This window comes from Haliotis rufescens, unplaced genomic scaffold (assembly GCF_023055435.1).
Source record: "Haliotis rufescens isolate VD_foot unplaced genomic scaffold, xgHalRufe1.0.p SCAF_66, whole genome shotgun sequence".
Taxonomy (NCBI): Eukaryota; Metazoa; Mollusca; class Gastropoda; order Lepetellida; family Haliotidae; genus Haliotis; species Haliotis rufescens.
Genome location: NW_025964357.1, coordinates 1635460 through 1648671, shown reverse-complemented (window position 1 = coordinate 1648671; position 13212 = coordinate 1635460). Strand labels below are relative to the sequence as shown.

The window sequence follows — 13212 nt, the reverse complement described above, 5'->3', positions numbered from 1 at the left end:
CTTCACATACAAATAATGTTTTGAAATTAGCATACTATGACATCGTGGAACTATTCAACAAATTGCTGTGCCAGAGCTATCGAAAATTGTCTTTAGATTCAGAGTAAACAGATTTTGGAAAAATACTTTTGTTGCTACAAACATGCGAAAATCCACGAGGTGTAGTTAGTGCCGCTCTCGTCATTCTAAACCTTTGTGAAAACTGTGACAGCAAGGATGGCATTACCGGCATCCTGACCGTATCCATATATATAATATTCTACCATGTCTCGTTTATACAGGCATGCGATATACATAACGGTAGAAAAAAAAGTGAACATGCCTTTTTTATAGAAAAACAAAGTGACTTAGCGTCTGTGATGCAGTAGGTATATTTGATGTAATCTAAACGAATTTTGGAGCACACAAAATTCCTAGACCTTATGAAAGAATGCCACTCAACCTTATCCTATTCTGGGAGTTCAATAAGTATTTTTTTCAAGAATAACAATACTTGGAGGATTAATATATTCTGCACAATAAGAAGCTATATCATCAATAAGATATGCTTGTGAATAAATACAGCATAGGATGCATTGGAAAAACACATTAAACATCGACAGCTCTTTACAACCTACATTAAGTGAGGAAATGACCAACACAAGTGATCATCAAACCTTGATGTGTGCCGTCGCTTGTCCACACACTGGACTTGTTTGCTGAAGAGAGCATAAGTAAAATAAATCAATGAAAATACAATGAAATTAAATCAAGACTCCGTGTTGTTGCATAATGCTTGGAAGGTTTCTGTTATTTGGGTAAGAGTGGTCCGGTCTGATATACAGCTTCTATTAATGTACCACTTCACAGAGATGTCAATTCCGCGATGTCATCTACCTGGTATCTGCTTCCAGGGTGTTGGGGCCTGGTTCTACACTAATGAATGCAATACACAGTTGAGGACCACCGATTGGTGTGCTGCTCTATAAAACTATCTGCAGCAAACGTGTTATAGCAGGGACTTGTATGTTGTTATTACATTGGAGAAAGTGAACTCATCAGTGTTGTGCATAAGTTCCATCAATTCGTCTCATTAAGAATGTACACGTCAAATAGTACGCTTATCATGTGACACTTTATCACAAAACTTTATGGAAGTAGCTCTGCAAGTCCTTACACAAGATATTGAAAATCAGATAAATTGGAATAGATAGTTCACACAGTGTAGGTCCGAGATTTGGATAGCTGTGTGGTAGAACTGGGCTTTGTGGAGCGTATGTTCCTACAAAGGAACTTCATGCACTAGGCAACTCGACGGATGCTCTCTCTGAGAGTATATATGTTCTCTCTGAACAGTTGATTTCTTTGTTGACCTCAAATACTTGGAAGGCTTGTAATCGTACGACGGCGGTGAAGGGTGGAACCACTGTTTATAATTGCTTTGTAACTAATGTTGTTTATTTTCTTCAATGATCCTGCTGTGTATTGAAGTGCATTAACAGGGTTGGCGTGGAATAGTGTATTGGTGACACTGGTATGGGACGCAACTAGGTACAGCAACCCAAGACGGTATCGGTTCACCCTTCCCTTACAAAGGTCTCTTCCAAATTTAACTTCCGATTCTTTCTGTTTTCGTGATCACAATTCATGAACTTGTTGTAATGTGACTATTAATGTTCCTAACACGCGTGATAAGGAAGAGTTGGTACGTGTTTAATGTTATTGCCAACCGATTGCATAGGTCTTCCTCATATTCACAATTCCATGTTAGTGTAATAAAGCAAAGCCGGTGCAAGAACCTACAACGAATGTAAGTGAAGTGACCATGGATACTACCTGCACGGAAATACATACACATCGAGTACAAATATGACAAGCATGTATTGTTGTTCCTCAAGAAGTGACACTTTAACTTGTGTCTACAGGGATTCAAACCTCGCCAAATATCAACACGCAGGCACTATATATTTTCAGATCGATCTCCGGCCTTCAAGGTCGCGTTAGAATCTTCCTAAACAGATCAATATAAATTTCCAGAGCTTCTCAAACTCACGCTGGATTACTGTTGATGACGGAATGTCGCAAAAGTTTGCAATACCCACGTCACTGACTTCTTCAACCGTGCTGACGGTTTTCAGAACCAATTTCAAACATGGCGGCTGCATGTCAATATGGTGGCGGTATTTGCCCACAGCATACCACAAAAACAATGCTTTATTTTGCTTCATGGTAAATTCTTCCGATGGTCAAATCGTGTGAACTAGAATTAGTATTATCCTTAGGACCTGCCTTGATACGAATATATCTTGTATGCATTCCTGGAGCTACATCGTCTGCCAACATTAAACAATAAACGGTGTACTTATTCAGATTGGAAGCATGTGATCACGATGGGTATGTAGACGAATGACAAAAGTAAACACTCAGCAGTGAAGTGCGCTGAACGATAGATAGGAGTATTACTTCATTTGTCATGGAGACTGCCAATATTAAATCTGTCGGTAATTGATATTTGTTTACGATTTGCAAAATGACAGTGGCATTATTATTGATGCAAAGAAACTGTGAGGAGATTTGTTCTCATATCTAAACAAGGCGGTAGCACTTTCATCATAGTCAAAGCAACATGGCACTAGTTCTGACCCGAGCCAGCTCACTACACATATATCACATGTGTATTGTTTAAACTCCACATACTGGAGGCTTTGAGCCAGACATACTGTTATAAACGTTGGTCAGTGGCGACTGTGGGGATACCTCGTCCCCACCTCATGCTTGTCGTTGTAGCCGACTGAAATGGGGATCAAGAGTGACTTTGCTGATATTGAGTCATGAAATAATCGAGTGGATCGGTGCTCATGCTTCCAGTCACTGGTTTGTCTGGTCCGGACTCTTTTAGTTAGAGGATGTCATTTGGGAGTATGGACAATACGTTCTTTTGCAATAATTGTCTGTGGACACATAAGTGCAGCAATGTACCTTAATTAAAGGTCCTTGAGTTAGAGAATAAGGTGGACATTACTATACTGCTGTATTACACTTTGTGAATGTTTAATGATAATATTGTCACAGAAATGCCACTGTACACATTTATTGGGGGGGGGGGGGGGGGGGGGGGGGGGTTAAATGTATTCAAAATTTCAATAGACTGGTTGATAAAAATATGGCGCCTCTTTTGTAATTTTTCAGGCAGGAATGTTTAAATTGCTACAGGGTTTTCTAATGTCACAGGTATTTGTTTTGAAATTCGATAAATACAGCGACGGGGTGTTTTAAGGGCATATTACAAACAGTGGATTAAACACAGCAAGGCTACAGGCACAGGTCCGATTTTATGCACGGAAGTCGTTTGGTTGAGGTGTTCCTCCAGCTTCGATCTAGCACAAGGCTATAATAATATAATCTCATCCTTTTTTCACAAATAATGCAGGAACCGTATTTTAAAATACAAAATAAAGTATGTGCGGATTAAACACATTCACAAACTTTCCACAAAGTAATCCATCTTTGTAAGACATTTTCATTGACTGACATCTACAGTCTTATGTGGCAAAGCTTGCTGAAAATGTGGGGCATGTTTATCGCTCCTGGTGGCAACTGGACTCCAGATTACTCAAACAGGTTACAAGGTGTTAGAAGCTGGTGGCACTGGACTCGCGGGACTACTCAGACAGGTCACAAGGTGTTAGAAGCTCGTGGCAACTGGACTCGCCAGACTACTCAGACAAGTCACAAGGTGTTAGAAGCTGGTGGCAACTGGACTCGCCAGACTACTCAGACAGGTCACAAGGTGTTAGAAGCTGGTGGCAACTGGACTCGCCAGACTACTCAGACAGGTCACAAGGTGTTAGAAGCTGGTGGCAACTGGACTCGCCAGACTACTCACACAGGTTACAAGGTGTTAGAAGCTGGTGGCAACTGGACTCAGACAGGTTGCTACTGAAGGAGAATGCTAGCTGTTATCATTACTTCATCGCTTGTACCCATGTTTTCATGACTTGTGCCAGTAAAATATGAAGGGTAACATGGTAAAATCTTTATCGTTTTTTTATTTGAACAAGGAAAAATGTATGAAACAGCCCCCACCACATATAACGGGTGGTTCTTTTGTTTCTTCAAGAAATATCGCTGATTTGAGGGAAATTGCTTCACATTTTCTCTATAAAAGGACTCTAAGCAATCTTCTGAAGTGCAGAGGTCTCACTATGCCATGTCAAAGTGAGCCACATTAATGCTTGAATTTGGTACTCATAAATACTCAAGATATCGTATACACCAGCTTTTTTGACACATAGTTCAAACTGAGTGACCTTGAGCTTTAAATTATATGTAAAAAATATTCCCCAGTGTTAAATTGAAGGTATATCAGGTATAAAGTCTCTAGCATGGGTCATAAGCACATGGTTGAGAACACCATGTGCAGATCAACACAAATGTGAGATCAAATATACAATTAATATTGTAGAAGAATACTTATCTACTTTACTCATATATCTTTGTTGATTAACAATCACGTCTAAGCAAATATTTTCATTCAATAACAAATAAAGAATACAAGAATAGATTTTCTGAATAAGACTTTTTCTATCATAAAAATGATAACTAGAAACTAAAACTGGTCAAAACACTGCATTTATTGATTGACGTTTCCCTGAGTAAATGTGTAAATCATACATGTATAAATAATGATTGAAGATATTATATGTTAAACAATAACAGTAAATTACTATGCACCAGAAAGAAAATTGACCACCTCAAGGTGGAGCACGGCAAGATGATTGTCCTTTAAATGACTAATCTGTCATGGAATTGTTTGTTGTCTAATGCTGCACATAGCAATATTCCAGCAATATGACGGCAGCCTGTAAATAATCAATCCTAACTAGACAATCCAGAGATTGACAGGAGAAACGTTGACAACTGCAGCAGGGTTGGTAATGTGATAACCACATGAGTGCAGCTAGTTCCTCCTTGTGCTGACATTATGCCCTGAGTGTGAGATACAAAGTGAGGAAAGTCGTGTCACTTGGGATACAACTGTGTTTTATGCAAACACAGAAGTGGAAAGTATTCCCAGTGAAACCACACTGACTAGGAGTGCCTGTGACTATGTTATAACATGACAAGCAGGGTGCTGATGTACATGGATCATGAATTCACATGAAGGGATATGTCAGTGTTGAATGGAAGACAGTTCCCCCAGTGAATGCGACTAGTGTGAGCGTAACAGCATTTACACACAAAGTGGAAACTGAAAACATGTGGCTATGTTGTTAGTACTTATTGACCTTGCATTTCCACATGATGGCTTGTAAGCGCTTTTTAGGTGTTAAGGTCTCCACCTCAAATCACGTTATAAGAGGTGAATGTTGCCGATATCCTCTATACATCTATGCTTATAAAAGAGTTGTTAAATATTGGTGCAAAATTTTGAAAATGCCAGAATCTAGATATGTAAAGAAATGCTATAATATGCAACTGCAAGCTGTAGGTAATGGTAAAGTAAACTGGGTTTCCAAAATTAGACACATAATTGTGTCAGCAGGATTTGGTTTTATATGGGATCAACAGTGTGTTGCAAATATACCTTTGTTTATAAAGGATTTTTTTGTGAGGCTAAAATTATCGTACCAACAAGACTGGCATTCAGCTATACGTGAAAGTTCGAAATCATATTATTATTCTTTGTATAAGCAAACATTTGGTGTTGAAATGTATATTACAAGGCTATCATGTGATAAATTTAGAAGAATTATGGCTCGTTTCAGATGTAGTTTTCATCATCTAAGAATTGAATCAGGTAGACACAATAAGGAACCTAGAGAAGAAACAGTTTGTACTGTCTGTAAACATGATTATATCGAAGATGAGTATCAATTTATTTTAATTTGTGATTGTTATCAAGTTTTGAGGTCGGAATATATATCTTTGAATTATTATGAGACAAGACAAGACAAGACATAAGTACAATATTTTAATGTCATCCACTAACCCATCTACTGTTAAGAAACTAGCCATGTATATTCTAAAAGCTATGAATCTAAGGCAAAGTCTGTTGGGATCTCCATCTCCCATCACCACACTGTAACCATTGTATCATGGGCTTATGGCCTACAATACATCTGAATAAAGTGTATAGAAAGTGTATAGACCTTGTATTTCTAAGTATTACATATGGTTACATATTGTTACATGTTGACACTCAACTTTACTGAAAATCATGAAATTAATGCGACACCAAATATATGCGAGTACCGATCCCTGGTCTTAAATACATCATTAAATTAATGAGAGTATCCCTGCCTTTGAAAAATAAATGTTTATTGAGAGCTTTGTCTCATATGTCCTTGTTTCCGCCCATGTGCAGTGAACCTGCACTCCAACATGTCCAGATAGACATGTGTCACTTTATTTATTCAAACAAGGACCACTCACATTTTTCTCATTAATTTCATGCCTGCATAAATTTATTGATTTACACTATGTATTTTCCATTAACTGGATTGGTGACAAATGCAATTCAAAATCATGTGTCCTGATCAATCGTGGCCTCTACAATGGCCTCATCCCGCAGACCAGGAGTTGACCAGGAGTTGACATGGGTGTGGCCTCTCAGGTTCGGCTTCTGAGGGTGACAAAGATACCCTCCTCTGGTCGCAGGATCAGATCGCCCACGGGTTTCAGGTCTTCACGTTTTTGGTGTGTCTTTACTGTGAAGTTACGGAAGATGGTGGATAAGATGACTTTCTCTTCCAGCAGGGCAAACTTCTGACCTGCAACCAGTTGTGTGTATGAGTAGCTGAATGAAGCCAGAGATGAAGCAAAGAAGCATACAAAATCACATCCACTGAGTCATCAAGTAATGCTATGCAACCTTAATCAACCACTCCACTGTCAAGCTGGATAAGAAATTCTGATCTGACACATTGAGCAAAGGGAGGTGACCCAGTTGCTCCAGCAAGAAGCAACAGTAAAATATCTTCCGAGCAAGTTAATATGAGCGGGGAGGTTTTATGACAATTTCCAACACTATTTTACAGAAAAGGGAATTAACAGTAAAACATCTTCCATGAAGTAAATACATCTTCCTGAGGCAAGGGAGTTAGTTGACCATAAAAGTCCAATTTCAACCCTTACCAAACTATGCTGGAATTATGGAGTTATATTTTGGCTGGACTAACAAGTCTATGCATAGTCCAATCGCGTAACAAAATCGACGTCCGGTTCGTAACTGCCTTTCAGATTTCGGTCGATTGCAGGATTTGCAAAGCAAGTGTACCATCAACATAGCGTCAACAGATATTTTCCAAATCTTTTCATGCTTTTAATGAAGGTGCTCACGTGATTTGATGCACTTCCCAAGGAAGACGAGTTTTATTAAAATATATATCTTGATTATCGATCTGGTCGTCTTCACTGGGCGATACCATTTTATTTGAAGCAAGTTCAAGCGATATGAGAGGTGGATTCTGATTGGTCAATAGGATGAACATAGAAGGGATGTAACTCGGTATAGCTACTGGTGGCGCTACAATTGAGCCCAAAAATACAAGCAGTGTTCGAAATAGACATCAGCCTGTAGGCCCGAGGCCGACAGATTCGTTGTTGCCTAATAGTTTTAAATTTCAGCAGGCCCTTACTGCCTGCAGTTTAGTTTAAGCTGTAAACATGGTAAATGAATCATAACACTGAGATTGTTTGGTGAAACAGGGCCCAGCTTCAAAGTACTCGTTAACTCTTTCAACACTGCAGGCCGGCGTACTGGCCACACTGTAGCCATGTCAAATAATATATAGTTTCATGAACCTACCTGTCCTATCATTCATGTTTTAAATCTATCACGTTTCACAAAGTCAGAAAATATGTATTTCATTTTAATTTATCATATTTTATCAATAGATCTAAACTTATTCACTATTCCCGCAATGTTATTGGAAAAAAAATAATCTGGGACACAAGCTTAAACAACAGGTCCATATCAAGCATATCAAAGGGCAATATATAGATGTTTCAAGCAAATTGTAAATTAATTAAATTGAGGATTGACAATGTATTTTTTTCAGTTCATTGAGGTATGAATCAAAAAACCGATGTGCAAACTGTATGAAGAGGATGCTTACAAAAGTTTGCTCATCGGTTTCAGATGTTCCAGATTCGAACATTAATTCCCTGAGAACGGGAAGACACAGTTTGAAAAATGCTAGTTAGAAATGAAACCGAAGACATGAAAGTTGTGGAACCGAAAAAACAGTCGAGCGAGCCTGAACGTTTGCTGTTTCAATCCTTCTCAGCTTTCGATCTCGAAGGGTTGTTTGGACAATGAATATGCATGAATTTCACTAAATGCCTTGTGCAGGACGATACACATGAGCAAAAAGGAAATTCCCTCAACTGTAATATTGGGATTCCCCGACATTTCGTAGTTATAAAAGTAGTCCGCTTCAGTGGGCGTGGCTTAATTCTTTACATTCATCGGGATATGAATGCAATAATGAATAAAATCAACAAACATATTCCTAAAAATTGTCAAACTTACATCTTAATTATTATTTTCATATTTTCATGCAATCGTGTAATGTAAGTCAAATGACATCTCGGGCAACGGGTCCATATCAAACATGTCAAAGAGCAATATATAGATGTTTCAAGCAAATTGTAAATAAAGTAATAAATAAAATCAACAAACATATTTCTAAAAATTGTCAAACTTACATCTTAATTATTATTTTCATCTTTTCATGCAATCGTGTAATGTAAGTCAAATGACATCTCGAGCAACGGGTCCATATCAAACATGTCAAAGAGCAATATATAGATGTTTCAAGCAAATTGTAAATAAAGTAATAAATAAAATCAACAAATATTTTTCTCAAAATTGTCAAACTTACATCAAAGTTACTATTTCAATCTTTGCGTGCAATTGTGTAATGTAAGTCAAATGACATCCCAGCCTCGATTATTAGGCCTGGACATGATTATATGCATGAGAAATCTTTGTCACGGGTCGTAAACTAGCATGATATATCCACAACGTTCCATATTTTAAACATAGGTCACAATTTCCTGCTTAAATTGTTCAAAATAACATGATTCAACCAAAGACTTTCGTTTAAATCCAAAATATATCACACACAAGGGCGGTATCCATTGCTGTAATTTGATTGGCTGCCTTATGTCTGGCGCTCGATTTTGCCCAATCACAATCCTTATATTTTTAGATTACAGCAAAACTGTCATTAGAAACAAATGTCTATCCAATACGATAGCATGTTACAAATACGAAAATACACCTGGCGAGGTAACCGTTATATTATTGATGTTAAGAGCTTTCGAACCATACCAAACATCGAACACATCTTTGCACGTGACATTTATACAAAGCCTCGAAAACAGAGGTATTTCCCGGTATTTTCTCATGTCACTGAGCGGAAGGCCACTATTATCAGGAAATATGTGATGATAGATCATACTTTAAAATTCTTTCTGTCATCTTTTTTGGATTACTTTAACAATGAAAGAAAAAAGCATACCAATCTATCATTTAAAAAAAAGACTTGTGGTCGTTGTTTATCATACAATAAAACACTGCCGGTAGAATAAACCAGGAGGGGCGCACGGTTTATTCTCCCTAAAGTGTTATATTGTAAGATAAACAACGCCCACGAGTCGTTTATATCTTATATGAGATATCAACATTACGTACAGCCTCTTTAAGGATGTTAGTAAAAATTACATGCTTTTAAAATATTTACCAGTATTTAAATAATGATGACTCCCTGATTAGAATCAGACTGCGGCAATGTCGGACAAGTCCATATTATGAACGGGGGATTAAATTTGGTATTTCCCACATATTCTCACAAGTTTCACGTCGATTATCGGCAACTTTTCTCCCAATACCGATTGTCATATCTCTCAAACTTTTGGATGCGACATAATTTTCACTTCCTTGGTGCTTAATCTAGACATTATGAATTTGTTAGCAGGACCTATACAAGGTACAAACTTAATCAAGTTATAAATGCATTATCTACATAATGTGATAAACATAACTTTCATCTGTCACCCCAGAGTCTATGCGAACTGGGTCTTACAGCAGTAAAAGCTTCTGGTTGACTGGTTGTGTTTTGTAACTGAATTTCCAGCCTAGTTTGGCAAGGGTGGAAACTGGACTTTTACAGTCAGTTAACTCCCTTGCCTCGGAAAAAGAGTAAATATAAGTGGTGAGGTTTTATAACAATATTCCAGTACTATTATACAGCAAATTACCATAAATGATTCACTAACCATGCCATCTAGTAGTCTGAAACACCAGTCCTGACAACCTAACCTTTACTCTGTCTTTCGTATATTTATTTCGCAAATTGAGTTTTTTCCAGGCAAAGGTACAGGCATGACTACATTCTGTGAGAAAAGATCTTTCATTTTCGCAACATAGTCAAACAATGGCCAAAGTTGAATGCAGATGATGGTTTTAAAGAAAAATTATAATCATTATTCTTTAAGCAAAGTTTCAGCTCTCTTTGAATTTATGAAAAAAAACGTAATTCTAAATCTTAATGCCATTATCAAATTGGTAGTTACAAGTAAATGATTTTAAGATAACATTTAAGACTTTTCACCTTCATATTAACATGCGTTATAACAATTCGGATGATGAAATGTACCCAAGAGAAGGTTCAAATATGGAAATAACATTTTCTGTGAAATACAATTACGATAGTCAATATATTAATGTTGCTGAAGGAAAAGCAATGTTATGGTGCCTCGAAGTTCAATTTTATTACATTTTCAATTTGCATAGACGTCTAACTATCGGTAAGCTGTTGTGATACTTATTGTGGTATATAGATTTTCAATATAGGGATACATAAAATGTAAAATAATTATGAACTTTTAGTATAAATAAGAAATATTTGATTTTTTTTTTTTAAAATTGGTTATTTTTAGGGAACTGTACCATGAAGAAATTGATAGGGTTTACATATTATTTATTAGCTACATCACAATTTTGTTGATAGGTGTGACTGTGGCAACTGTATGCCCATGTCAACCAAAATGTCCAAATGTTGCCACGTTTATTCTGGGGCGAGAGAAGAAATGGAAGAAGGAGCTGAACCTTTGGGTTGCATCACTCAACATGAAGGATTCTCCGTATTTTTCACCAACATACACGTCCTACAGTTGGCGCTCCTGGAATTTGTGAGCTTGGCAGGCCAACAAGACGATAACGAACCAATTCATAAGTATGTTACTTCTTAACCGCTGATAATTACTATAACCATAGTACATATAACTGCATAGATTAAAATTGACATATCCTTATCATTGTAATGCATCAAATATTTCTCCTAAACTGTCAGCAAGTGAAAAAGAAATACTCTTCATTGCCTTACAGTAATCATGGTAATATATAACATGAACAAAGTGTGATCAGTTCCAAAGAAGACCTGCAATCAAATTAAGGAACAACTAGCACAAAACTGAAGGTGTAAATAATTTATTTGCATACTACTTTTTAACATACAAATGTGCTCAATTAATACAATATGTATGTTTACATCACAAAGGCATGCTGGGATAATAACAAAAAATGAAGTAGCAATGAATTATGACATCTGAACATAATTATTCCAGTATGGTAACAGTATAATACAAAATGTCAAATCACTGGTTAAGAACACTAGTCGTGTGCATTGCTCATTCGTAGATCCGAACAAAATCTTTCAATTTACAGAACGTATAGCTATGTGGCATACCGCCGATTTACCAGGTGGATCCATGGAAGGCTAAGAAAACATGATTGTCATCCTATACTATCATGTGTGGTGACTATGATTAGGGAACACTCTCCATCTGAAGAAGTGGTAGGATGCAAGTACTATAGACCTTCTTTATACATCAGACACTTATGATTTCAGTATACACCAGGAACTTATGATTTCAGTTTATACACCAGGTACTTAATGATTTCACTTTATACACCAGGAACTTATGATTTCAGTTTATACACCAGGTACTTATGATTTCAGTTTATACATTAGGTACTTATGATTTCGGTTTATACATCAGACACTTATGATTTTAGTCAATACATCAGACACTTATGATTTCAGTTTATACACCAGGAACTTATGATTTCAGTTTATACACCAGGTACTTATGATTTCAGTTTATACATTAGGTACTTATGATTTCGGTTTATACATCAGACACTTATGATTTTAGTCAATACATCAGACACTTATGATTTCAGTTTATACATTAGGTACTTATGATTTCAGTTTATACACCAGGTACTTATGATTTTAGTTTATACATCAGACACTTATGATTTCAGTTTATACATCAGACACTTATGATTTCAGTTTATACATTAGGTACTTATGATTTCAGTTTATACAACAGGTACTTAATGATTTCAGTTTATACATTAGGTACGTTTGATTTCAGTTAATACATCAGACACTTATGATTTTAGTTAATACATCAAACACTTATGATTTCAGTTTATACAGTAGTTACTTATGATTTCAGTTTATACAACAGGTACTTAATGATTTCAGTTAATACATCAGACACTTATGATTTCAGTTTATATATTAGGTACTTATGATTTCAGTTTATACATTAGGTACTTATGATTTCAGTTTATACATCAGACACTTATGATTTTAGTTAATACATTAGACACTTATGATTTCAGTTTATATATTAGGTACTTATGATTTCATTTTATATATTAGGTACTTATGATTTCAGTTTATACATCAGACACTTTTACGTTTTATCAAAACTGTCTGTAAGAAATCCTGGAATATCAAACAATAGTTATCATTGTGTAAAATTCTAAGAATACTACCTCTATTACATCATAGCCACAAATTCCCATTTTGGCAATAATCACACTATAAAATCTTTAGATTTTTCGACAGACGTCCTCTTCACTGCCAATTATCCCATAGTCTTGAGGTAAACCCTATTCCTTGTCAAACTGCATCTGCGCATGCGCAAGGCGGGAAACCATCACTTCTCTCCAATAACCCTCATCGACTAGATGTAAGATATATTGGGGAGGTGGGAGGGACTATTTCCTGATGTAATAGAGGTAGTATTCTTAGAATTATACACAATGATAACTATTGTTTGATAATTCCTCCGAATATCCTACCTCTATTACATCATAGCCAGTATTTACCAGAGGGACAGGTGGGATCTTGTCATCTAGTACTC

The 13212-nt window shown here is 36.5% G+C and overlaps 1 protein-coding gene across 1 annotated transcript in view; it reads right to left on the bottom strand.

Annotated features, from left to right (window-relative positions):
• Positions 1-4595: 4595 nt before the first annotated feature.
• The window catches only part of LOC124113704 (cytochrome P450 4V2-like), a 108767-nt gene continuing 100150 nt past the window's right edge, over positions 4596-13212 (bottom strand). Inside the window, exon 12 of the mRNA XM_048387140.1 lies at positions 4596-6752. Coding sequence (XP_048243097.1) covers positions 6592-6752 — 161 coding nt within the window. The 3' untranslated portion in view covers positions 4596-6591. The remainder of the gene's footprint in view (positions 6753-13212) is intronic.